This window comes from Phaseolus vulgaris, chromosome 8 (genome assembly GCF_051622355.1).
Source record: "Phaseolus vulgaris cultivar YP4 chromosome 8, ASM5162235v1, whole genome shotgun sequence".
NCBI lineage: Eukaryota > Viridiplantae > Streptophyta > Magnoliopsida > Fabales > Fabaceae > Phaseolus > Phaseolus vulgaris.
The window spans coordinates 52303855-52316406 of NC_143505.1; the positions used below are offsets into that span (position 1 = coordinate 52303855).

The following is a 12552-nucleotide window of genomic DNA, read 5'->3' on the forward strand; positions in this document are numbered from 1 at the left end:
TGTTGTTTTTAAAAGAAAAAAAAACACTACCTTCTTAAGTCTTAACCATGGAAGAAAAGCATACACCATGCCTAAACAAGTAAGAACATTAATTTTAAAAGAAAATACATCTTTGTGTCCTTAATTTACTTATCGTCAAAGTTATAAAGAAAAAAAAGAAGATTTGATACTCAAGATGACACGAACAACACTTTTTCTATAATGTCGTGTTCTATTGAAAATTTGAATTTAGGAGTTTACTACTTTCGATCGTACTTATATCATAGTCTATTTTTTTTATACCAATAAAAAATAATTAATAAAGTAAAGGGTGCATGTGTACTATACTTTTTTTTTCTAGATATAAGACTAATTAATGTAACAATAAAACAATTGAAACTTTATCCAAACTTGGGATGGTTATCATAAAGGATAAAATAGTTGGTGTTATTTTCTAATTATATTTAGAGTTTGATTTTAGTAATATGTAATATATTTTATAGATATAAGTTATTAAATGAAAATTTAAATTCAATTGAAGAATAATATCAACAATAATATAAGTATTGTATGCAAACTTTGTTCAACAATAAAAGTTTCATGAATTTTATGCAAGCCATCTAACTCAATAATAAAAAAGCAGCTAGCAAACACTATAATATTATGATTTAAAATGAAGGCAAGCATTAGAATATGCAATGCTTTATTATGTTTGCAAGTTCCTTTTGGTTTATGTATATGTGTGCTGCATCACAAGGAAGCACAATTGCATGTGCATGGAATTAATAAACATGGTTTTATTGTTTTAAGTGTCCTTTCTGCATAATTTAAACTGAGAAAGGTACCAATCACATCCTTCAAATTAAGGTTAGAGTCTCTAATCACCACACTAAGACTCTTGGGTAATGTTATGTAGTTCGAAATATATTTAATAATTATGTTTTTGTATTATTTTAAACAATACTAAATTAAAAATGTATGAGTTCATATATTCAAAATATAAACCACTTAATACTTTTCATTACAATTTTTTATTTTGATACAATGTTAATGTCAAAGTTTAACATGGTTAATCAGTTCAAAATTATCTATGTAAATTTTAAAATTAATATTATTATTATTAAATTTCATAATCTTTGAGTTTAATTTCTATAGAAATATTTACTGATAAAAGAATTATATATATGATTTATAAGAAAAATATTTTTATTTTAATATATTTAATATTTAATTAATAATTTATATTTAAATGATAGTATAAAATATCCATGATTAAAAAAATTACATTTTAAGTATTCTTCTGTTTTTTTGGAAACTAAGGAGGTTAATACTTTTTTATCTAAACAAAATAATTATATAATATTTTATTTTGCACTGTAATAATAAATAATTAAAATTTAAATAAAAAGTAAGAATATAATTAAAAAGTAATTAATTTCATAACTAAAAAAAGTAATGAAAAGTTCAAAGTTAAAAGAAGAAAGTACCTTAATTAAAAAAATATTGAAAAGAATAGTGTAAAATTAAATAATTTGGAAGTATTCCAATTGAATTGATCTCTTCTTTGGTAAGGAAAACAACCCACGTGAGAGCCAAATTTCAAGATTTCCCAATTTCCAACAACAAAAGCTGAATGCAATGCATCTACTTTTGTTTAACCAACACAGTGTTGCTGACACAACTCTGCACTCATCCATGTCATACCCCATTCAAAACCATGATCATGATTTCAGTTTCCTTAATCAAACCCTAATTAATCATCCCTCTTAATCATCATCATCATGCAGCCATTCACAGTAACAAAATCTCAATTCTAAAGGGAAAAAAAATAATGTAAACCAAAAGAAAGAAAGAAAGAGAAAGAAAAGGTGAGTGATTGAATAAAAGCTTCTTTTGAATAGAATCTAATAAATGGATTATTAGTTTAGTTATGCATGATCTGAACAAACACTTTATATAAGGCTTTGGAAACTCATTGATTCATTATACAAAACAACCAGAAAAAAAAAAAACAGAGATTGGAAATTGGATGGTGTGAATTGAAGTGAGAATGGCCAACATGCAAATTGTCCCAGCTTACAAGAACATTGTAGAGGCACAGTATGTTGAAATGATGGTTCCATTGTATTCTTATGGATGTGAGAAGAAAATAAAGAAAGCCTTCTCCAATCTTAAAGGTGATTTTTACTAACACTTCTTAATCACTCCATTTCCCTTGTTTAGATTATTAGATAAAAAAAGAGAGTTAATAAGTCATTAGATTGAATGATACTAAAGTTAGGTAAAGAGATTTTACTAAAAAAGATTATCTGTTTCTGTCTTCTATTTTGCATAGAGTTTTGGGACCTTGTCTAATGGAATATACTCTGGTACACTAATACCAACTAGTTTTCTTGATTATAAAAAAAATATTGTGTTGAAAAAATGATGGTTGGTGGTTGTTTAAGTCATGTTTAACTCTCTGAATGTTCAAACTGTGCCACATGCTGTCAAATTTGGGATGGGTTTTTCAAGCTTCACAACTTTGATTTTTGGTTCAATGGGCTGTGGGCTAAGACAAGTTGAGAAGGATCTTTAATCAAAGAAATCTCTCAAGGGTTTTATTTATTTTTATCAAATTGGTTGTTGGATAATGACAAAAACAAGCATTGAAATGGTCTTCTTTGTTTTCTTCCTTTTATTCCATGAAATGCATTTATATCTTCTTTCAATTTCTTCTGTAACTTGGAAATTTGTTGACTCAAAAAGAAATGGTGTTGTGTTGTTCACTATCAATTTTATGGAGTTGTATACATCAAATTTAAACCTCAAATATTGGATCCATGCATATCACTTTCGGTGAAACCATACAAAAATAGCCAACTTTCCTTTTTTAAGAAATGCTCCCAACCTTTATAAAACTAAAACTTCTCATAGATGTTATATTTTCTTGTGTTTTTTCTTATACTTTAACAATAAGTGTTAAATCATAAGTAAAATTATATTTAGCATATGAAAGTAAACAAGCATTTTGAATCCTTTCTTTATATACTAATCATGAAGATCAGTAAGTGTTGTAATATGATTTGTATAAACTTGTAATATACTTAATAATTCATCCCATATTATCTTTTCATATTTTATTACATTTGTTGTATAAATAGTATTTAGGTAAGTGACAAACTTTTGTATTGTTAATGACATTGACAGGCATATACTCTCTGAATGTGGATTACTATCAACAAAAGGTGACTGTGTGGGGAATTTGTAACAAAAATGATGTGCTAGAAACTGTGAGAAGCAAAAGAAAAGAGGCTCGATTTTGGAATCAAGAAGACAATGTTGTATTAGATAAATCACAATCACCCTTATCTTCACCGTCACTATTTTCTCAAAAAGATTTTAAACCCTCTTTAGCTTTAACCAAGGTTCGATCTCTGAGTTTGAAAGCATGGAAGAAGGTCTTCACTAGATCATATTCTTTCTAGAATGATTAAAAGAAAGGATAAATAAATGTTTCCAAAAGAAACGAGTGTAAATTTTGAAATGGAAATGTTAAGTTCCATATCGCACTTGTATTGTATATATATTTTTATCCTAGTCTTTGAGATCTTTATTTTGCACTATTTCCTGTTATATGTACTGTGATTTTGCTTTCTTGATGAATTGATATATCAAATCGTCATAACTCATGACCATCTTCAAATTATAGTTATGACAAAAGACACTTACTCCTTATGCTACATTTGTATTCTTCTTGTTTGAGGCAAGTTAGGTTCTCTTGAAGGTACATTTTGTTGCACTACTTTAGTTACCAGTGCAATATATGAATCTATTTCTTTGATATTCATCTCTTTGGCACATCATTTACTTTTGGTCATTCGACTATGATAACATGATTACATTCCATTTCCTATATGTAACAACAACATTTAAAATCATGAATTATTTTCACTAAATGAGACTTATGAGATTCAAATATCTAAGATCGAAGCTCTCAAAATCCAGCTCTTCCAAACCCATGTATATTGGAAAAACAAGAGCTGACCATTATCAAAACTTGGTGATCAAAACTTACAAGCTACTCCATGTCCTCCAATGTTTTTACTGTATGTTTAGACTAGATCAGCTCTTAATAAGCTATGATGAGACAACCCAAATCGTCTCCCACAAAAATGTGTTTAAAATAAATTTGGTATTCCCATAACGATTACCATTTGCATGTAACTAGCAGAGAATAGTCCATACCAAAATAAATAGTATGTGAATGTTAGAATTGTGTCTCTCAAAGCCTCAATATGGTCAAATTATTGTATATATCGTATTATTTAACCATTGTGGTAATTACCACGTAAAACATGTTAATTATTATGTGTCAAGTTCATTGTTTGGGTATACACACAAACTACACCAAAAAGTGCTAGAATTGTAATTTTTTTTGCCTCACCTTCATGCTTTAAATATAAATGTGTTTGTGGTATCACTCTTCAACCCCACAATTCAAAATCCTATTGGCACAAGCCACACACTGTAACAAGCAAATCCAAGTGAAATATGAACCTTACTTATAGGAACTCTCTCACCTCTCATCACCCTTAAGGCTTCTCTCTAAGAAGTTATGAGATTTCAAGTTGAAAAAAAGAAGCAAGAAAGATGATAATGGTGGTGGTTATGACAGAGATATTAGGTAAGTATGTGACAGTGTTGACAAGTGTCACAGAGCGCCTCCTTCCACGCCATGGCATAAGTTTTGGTGGTCTCAGGAAGAACCGTCCCTTTGCTTCCACAACCTTTTCAGATTCAACTTCTTTTCTAGTTTACTTTTAGTCACACTTTTCATAGTAGAAACTTTGTTTAGCTCTTTCATGTTTTAGAGGATACTATATTTTTTTATTATATAATAAATTGCTTTTGTGAGATTTAGAAGAATCATGTAAGATTCTATTGCATTTTGTGTAATTATGTGAAAGATTTAGGTATAAAGAATTGCCCCCTATATAGTTTTGGTTGTCAGAAATTCATGTAATAAGATAAAAATGGCTTAATTCATTATCATGGGGTTGAACAACAAAGCAAATAGAATGAAGTGTCTATATAATCGTAGAAAAGAAGTTGAAAAATAAGCATGGAACATCAAGATGCTTATCCTGAAAAAGGTCAAACTTACTTTAGTTTGGAAAAAGCAAAACTTAGAGATTAAGCTAGATATTATTTTATCGAACTAGCTCTCATTATCACAATTCACATGTAGATTAAACTGGTTTAAGAAATGTTATTTGGTCCAAATATAATTTTTGAGAAATCTCCAAAACAACTTCTCAATCAATATTCAAGATAAGATAATTGTATTAGAAGAGGAAAAAAGGATTTTTCATTATTTGTCTGGGATAATGTTTGGTAAGAAAAAGTCACAAAATTCTCAATTTTATCTAGATACATACTTTGAACCTATTGTTTACCTAATTCGGCAAGAGTATCGAGTTAAAAGTAATAATTTATCTAAAAAGACGGATATCGAACCCACAATGAACAGTTGTATTAAAATCTTAATGTGTAGCATTCACTAGATATTGAAATGTGTGCAGTAAAATGCTTCAAGGTATATGAGTATTGTTTAAATAAAATTTTCTTGTAAATTAAATGAAAATAGAGTAAATGATTATGAAAAGTTGATTGATAGATTTGGGATTGAAGTTAATTTTTCTCACTCATTTATATTTTGGTAAATAAAAACATATAACATTCTTACTTAATTAATATTGATGCAACAAAAAGAGTTATTCATATTGATTCCTCACATATGAAATTATTAAGATCATCTCCTAAACATTGATTCCTCAACTATCTAGCAAAATTTCTTACCATTAAGAAAAGATCTTATAAAACATTTGATATATAATAATAATTTATTCCTAGAATTAAAACACATCAAGTATTTTCATTTAAGTCAGATCATCATAAATGCTTCCCAATCAATTTCAAAGATTTAAATCAAGAATAAAAATTCAAGGTTTAAGCATAAAATGAAAATAAAAATATCAAATAAGAGCATAATGTTATAGATAAATATCACCTCAATACATAGGAGTTTAAATGATTACATCCAATCCCAAAGGAGAGAAATTAGCCACTCATGGTGGTCATTACATGCACCAAAGCAAAAGAAATAAATTCAAAACGTTTCTCTTTGACAATTGCTTTCTAGGGTTTCCTCTCTCTCCCTTTTCTCTCTGTCTTACGCTCTTATTTAACCTAATTGAGCTTAGGCTAAGTGACATCTCTATTCATCATATATCCCTTTGTTTCATTTCTCCTTAAATTCCTGAAAATAACACAAAATTGGGAATAAATAATTCTATTAATTTCTCAACTCCAAAATATATTATTAAATTCTAATTTTTCAAACTAGGGTTGAGTCAATCAACAATTAAAATCAATAAATGTTTAACTTTTTCATGAAATTTCACTGAATAATGACACTTATCACATATCTACCTTGAAAAAAAAAATATGAATTAATTTCAATTAATTAATGATGGTGGCGTGTAATAAGAATAATGTAGTAAGAATAAAAACAACAGAGAGTCAATTATAGGTGCTTGAGAGTGAGACATTTCGTAGTTGTATTATTTATCAACATAACTAGTTTCTTTCTTGTTAGCTTATTTTATTTTCTTGGCATTACCTCTTACCTCTCTATAAGAATTATTACTATTGGAAGGGACATCCCTTGTTATAGTTCGTGTAACTTTGCAGATAAAGTGAGTTGTGGAAAAGAAATTTGACAATGTGGAGCAAGTGAAGGACATTATATTCCATGGACTTATTGTGAAAACTAAGAATTGCATAAGGGTTTTCAATCATCAACTAGTGTTTATATGTGACTTTAATTCTTATAAGGGGCATAGAAATCAATTGGTGTTACTTTAAAAAAAATAGTGCCCTTGTCCATACTACTATGACTAATCAAATATCATTTTGTTGTTACCATTAGTTACCTTGTTATTTCAAGTCATGGTCAACTAAACTCGATTAAGACAGTTGATGGAGGACCATCCAACAAGACCAACATAGGACCTCTAACTCGTGCCATGACTAGAAGAATAGAAAGAGGAGAGACTATTCAAAAGACTATTTTCACATGTTCAATTAAAACCTTTTAGTTTTGAAGTATAATAGTTTCAGATATTGTATTTTTGGACCACTTTCTAGAGTAGCATTTAAATAAACATGTACACTTTAGAAACCCTCACTTGACATACAAGCAAGGGTTTTTAGAGGTCATAGAAGCATGACACAACACTGAAGGAAGCCTCAAAAGCCTCAGAGGCCAAATGTTGTTCAATCTGGGGTGACAGTAACATAGGTTGGATTCATAACGAAGGGAATAATGGGGCAGGTAGCATTGTAACTATGTGGCACAAAGACGCCTTTTCTTATGGCAGTCATGTTGGTGGAACTGGGTTTATTGCTGTTGTGGGTCAATATCTCAAAACGAATAGCCAGTGCATAGTTGTGAACGTTTATGCTCCGTGTGATCAAAAGGAAAAGTTGGTATTGTGGGACGCCCTCACGACCCTCAAGCAACAGTACCATGCTATGGCTTGGTGTTTTTGTGGAGATTTCAATGCTGTAAGGAGGGATGATGAGAGAAATGGGGTCAGAGGTTGCTCAAGACAAAAGAAGGAGATTGATAACTTCAATTGTTTCATTGAGAATAATGGACTGATAGACATTCCTTTTGTTGGGAAAAAGTATACATGGTTCAAACCAAATGGAACAGCTAAGAGCAGGTTAGATAGAATCATGGTGTCGGAAGAGTGGCTTCAAAGGTGGCCAGCATCGAAGCAGTATGTGTAACCGAGAACGGTATCAGATCATTGTGCCTTGGTGGTGAAATAGCGAGTTAAAGACTAGGGTCCTAAACCCTTTAGATCTTTTGATGTGTGGTTCATGGAGCCGAATTTTAAGTTGATGGTAAAGGAAAAGTGGAACTCGTATAATGTCCAAGGTAACAGCATGTCTAAACTCAAAGATAAGCTGAAGCTTCTGAAGGCGGATCTTAAAGTGTGGAATAGAAACAACTTTGGTTGTTTAGAATCTAACAAGAAGTGTATTGTGAAGGAAATTGAGGAGCTGGATGGTAAAGATGATAATGACGAACTTACGGGAGACGAGAATATGAGACAGATGGACTTACTTAGTCAGTTGGGGTTGGTTGAGAAAAAGATAGACTCTGTGTACAGACAAAAAGCAAGAGTGAACTGGCTCAAATACTGGGATATCAACTCAAAGTTCTTCCACTCGGCAATTAGATGGAGAAGATTAAAGAGTGAGGTTAAAGGGGTAGAAGTCGACGCTCAATGGTGTGAGGAGCTGGAAGTTGTGCGCAGGGAGGCAAAACTGCTATTTGAAAACAGATTCAAAGTTACGCATGACTACGGTGTTAACATGGGGTCGGTGGAGTTCAAATCTTTAAACTCGAAGGTTAGCAGGAACATGATAGATGGCTTCTCTGAGGAAGAAGTGAGGGAAGCTGTGTGGCAGTGCGGAGGGAAAAAGAGTCCGGGTCCGGACGGATTCAATTTTAATTTCATTAAGAACTGCTGGGACATTATGAAATCTGACATTATGGAAGTTATGCATTTTTTCCATGCGCCAGGGTCATTTCCAAAGGGATGTAATGCGTCTTTCATTGCACTTGTCCCCAAAGTAAAGGGCCCCTCGTCACTCGAACAATTCAGACCCATTTCCCTAGTCGGGGCAATCTATAAGATTATCACAAAGGTTTTATCCGGTCGTTTGAAGAAAGTTCTACCTATGATCATAGATGAGTGTCAGTCAGCCTTTCTTAGTAACAGAGGTCTAATGGATAGTGTGGTTATGGCAAATGAAGTGCTTGAGGGGATTAGGAGGAATTGCAGGAGCAGGGTGTGCTTTGAGGTGGACTTCGAGAAGGCGTACGACTCCGTTAGGTGGAGCTTCTTGTATGACATGCTCGGGAGGATGGGGTTCCATGACAAGTGGATCCAGTGGATAAAAGGGTGTTTGGTATTGTCTTTCGTATCGGTGTTGGTAAATGGGAGCCCTACGGAGGAATTTAGACCAACTCGGGGGTTGAGACAGGGCGATCCCCTAGCTCCGTTTTTGTTCCTAGTGGTAGCTGAGGGTCTATCAGGGCTGGTGAGACAAGCTTTGAGAAAAGAGGTACTTCGGGGTGTAATGGTAGGAAGAAATGAAATTTAGTGTTGTCTTCTACAATTCGCAGATGATACTCTGTTTCTATGTGAAGACTCGTTCAGTAATATTTTTGCTATAAAGGCAATCCTACGATGCTACGAGATTGTGTCAGGCCTGAAAGTTAATTTTCATAAGTCGAAGTTGGTTGGTGTTAACATTGACGAGTATGCCTTAAACACTTATGCGAAGACGCTTAATTGTAATTCTATGCGGCTACCATTCCAATACCTGGGGGTAGAAGTGGGCGAAAATCTGAGGACGAAGCAGTTTTGGGAGCCGGTTGTAAAGAAAATAGAAGTTAAACTAACCGCTTGGAAAGGCAAATTGTTATCTATGGCAGGACGGGTATGCCTACTTAAATCGGTCTTCACTTCTATTCCTTTGTTCTACTTGTCCATCTTTAGAGCTCCAGTAGCAGTGTGCAATAGAATTAATAGTATTCAAAGGAGATTTCTATGGGCATGGGGAAAAGAAAATAAAGCGATTGCTTGGGTAAGTTGGGAGAACGTCTACAAGCCTTGTGAGGAAGGTGGGCTGGGAATCAAGGAGACTAGGAGCTTTAATTCTGCTCTATTGACCAAGTGGAAATGGCGGTTGTTGGGTGAGGCGGGAGGGAAATGGAAAGAAATTCTAATATCCTTCTATGGATCAGAAACGGGTAGAGGTCAAGTAGGGTTGAAATACCAGTCGTGGTGGTGGAGGGATCTAGCTAAAGTGTGTGGGGAAAGTGACCAAGAACAAGGATGGTTCGGTAGAGCCACAGGGTGGAAAGCGGGTGATGGGAGCAGAGTTAAGTTATGGGAGGATGTGTGGTTACAAAGTAGTAGTCTTAAATCAATGTTCCCTAGGGTTTGAATGGGAGTCAAAAATGGAGGAAGAATTGTATGCAATTCTGGGTACAGGAAATTTGTGTCAGGAAATCCAGGATCGCCTGGTCTGGAGGGAGGATCCAAAAGGGGCATTCTCGGTTAAGTCAGCCTACCAAACCCTGACAAAGCAAATAAGCACTGGTTCTATGGATAGTGTCTATAGTGTTCTATGGCAAGCGAAAGCTATGCCTAAAGCGCTTATCACTGCTTGGAGAGTCCTACTTGATAGAATCCCAACTAATGCTAATCTTATTAGGAGAGGAGTTCCTGTGGACTCACCGGTTTGTGTCATGTGCAATCTCTCACAAGAAACATCTCAACATCTTTTCATAGATTGCGCGGTTGCACAACGAGTATGGTTTGGTTGTTACCGCTGGGTTGGCATGGTGGGGGTTCAAAACAAGGAAATTAAGAATCACTTGGAGAACTTCTCTCTAATTCACCTATCAAGTAAGCAAAACCAGGTGTGGCGTGGAGTATGGGTGGGAATTATTAGGAGTATTTGGGAGCAACGAAATCAGGTTGTTTTCAAGGGAGGGGTTCCAGATCCAGAAGAAATTCTCCAAAATGCTCAGTTGTTGTCTTGGTTGTGGTTAAAAAATAAGACAACTAGATTCGTTTATGCGTATTCAGATTGGATCCTGAACCCCAATGAGTGCCTCCTTGCAGTTCTGTGAAAGTGCACCAGTATATAAATGCACAAGAGTAACTTGCTCTGCATCAATGCTTAAATTACGCATATTAGAGGCAAATGTAAGATGGCAGATATAGTTGGAGATGAGGTGGGGGTATAAGAATTATGGTGGGCAGGTCAGGTGTAACTATAGAAGTGGGGTTGGTCTATGGTTACGTTATGCAACCTGATATGGGGGTTCTGTCTATGGTGAGGCAGTGGCCTAGTTTCTGGTTTGTTGAATGATTGTAGAAGGTGGGAGGTTTTCTCCTAGGATCTGTTGCTGGATTTAGGGGAATTATTAGAACATGCTTGTTTCACTTTTGAAATTTCAAGCTGGTCGGAGGTTACTAATTTGTTGTTGGTTCAAGTACCCAAATATAGAATTTAATCTGTTGCTGGTTTAGCTGGATGCATTTCAGCCAATGAACCTTGTAGGTGCTGACATGATGGAATGGAAGGGAATATTACTTGTTCCGGTGTAGCTGGTATAAGCATTTGGTTGCTGTTATAAGCACCTAGTCTTTCTGCATGTGCCTTCTTTCTGAGGTCCAGTGGTAAGCTAGGAATTGTAATTTAACCTGTATGCGGGACTAGTTATAACCAGCAAAGTTGTTAGGATTGGCCCTGATGTGTAATAATCCTATTGCTGTCTTCTTAAGGTAGAAATTAGTTTGTAAAAGGGTTGGGACACCCCTTAAGTGTCTCTTTTATTTTATTAATTCATTGCTGATCAAAAAAACAAAAAGCTTAAACCTTAAGCTACCTTCACCCATGGAAGTCTATAAATAGGTGTTTATGCTACATTTGTATTTAGATTTGATATAATTGAATGAGTATACTAAATATTCAGACTTTAAAGGCCTAGTGAACCCTACAAAATTGGCTCAACCTCTTTCTAATTTCAACACCTTTTCTCACTACATTCTTCACCAAAACACCTTCAATTCTTAGTGCAAGCACTCCTATTTCGCTGCCACACCATTCTTCATCCATAATCCATCAACTTGGATTGCATTAACAGTCTTCAAAGCCCTTTTTGCATTGTGTGGTAGCAAATTCCTTCATTTATGATTTTGGCATTGACAAATCTAGTGCAATAGAACTAGAATGAAAAGAAAAAGGGATATGAAATATGTGACATGAAACTATCCAACCTTCATTAAGTTGTTTGTAAAAAACAAGTTTTTCTTCACCATTATTTTCTTACGTTTATTATTTGATTTAGTGTTTTTTCCCACTACTTTTAATCCACTCTCCTGTCATTCAAACCAACAACATATTAATATTTTAAATTTGTAAAACATGAATCATTTTAGAATGCACACTTAGGGAGTATACTAATATTTTTAAATAGTTTATCTCATACTCAAAGTTATATTACTAATTATCAAGATTTAGATTCTATAGAAATTAATGACACTTATGTTGATCTTGTTATAAGAGAATACTTGATTATTTCTCAAAATAAACTAATTAAAATATATTATTGTTCTAATCTTATCATTTTCAGTTTTGTGCTAAGTTGGCAAGTTGATTTGAAAGTCTAAAGGTGGCAAAAAATTCACATGATTTTGGACCCAAACAGAAACATCACAAAACAATTTAGATCCCTAAACATAATACGCTAACATAACTTAATGACTCACCATACTTATATGTGAACATATGATTGAGATCCAAATATTAAAATCATCAAAACGTCATCAACCAAAATTGTTTTGAAACAAGACATGTCAAATGTTGTGATTGCATCAATTCAATGGACAAGTTCCACGGTTTTCTAATTTCTTTTTTATATTTTTGGAGTAT

At 33.4% G+C, this 12552-nt stretch overlaps 2 protein-coding genes across 2 annotated transcripts; both read left to right on the plus strand.

Moving 5' to 3' along the window:
- Window positions 1-1941: 1941 nt before the first annotated feature.
- LOC137824477 (Heavy metal transport/detoxification superfamily protein) lies at window positions 1942-3699 on the plus strand. The gene is made up of 2 exons (XM_068630129.2): window positions 1942-2156; window positions 3169-3699. The coding sequence occupies exons 1-2, from the start codon at window positions 2030-2032 to the stop codon at window positions 3444-3446; spliced, it is 405 nt and encodes a 134-aa protein (XP_068486230.1). The 5' UTR covers window positions 1942-2029; the 3' UTR covers window positions 3447-3699.
- A 6367-nt stretch (window positions 3700-10066) lies between these two features.
- LOC137825340 (uncharacterized) lies at window positions 10067-10744 on the plus strand. Its single transcript, XM_068631012.1, has one exon. It carries the CDS (start codon window positions 10067-10069, stop codon window positions 10742-10744), a length of 678 nt encoding a protein of 225 aa, XP_068487113.1.
- Window positions 10745-12552: the final 1808 nt, after the last annotated feature.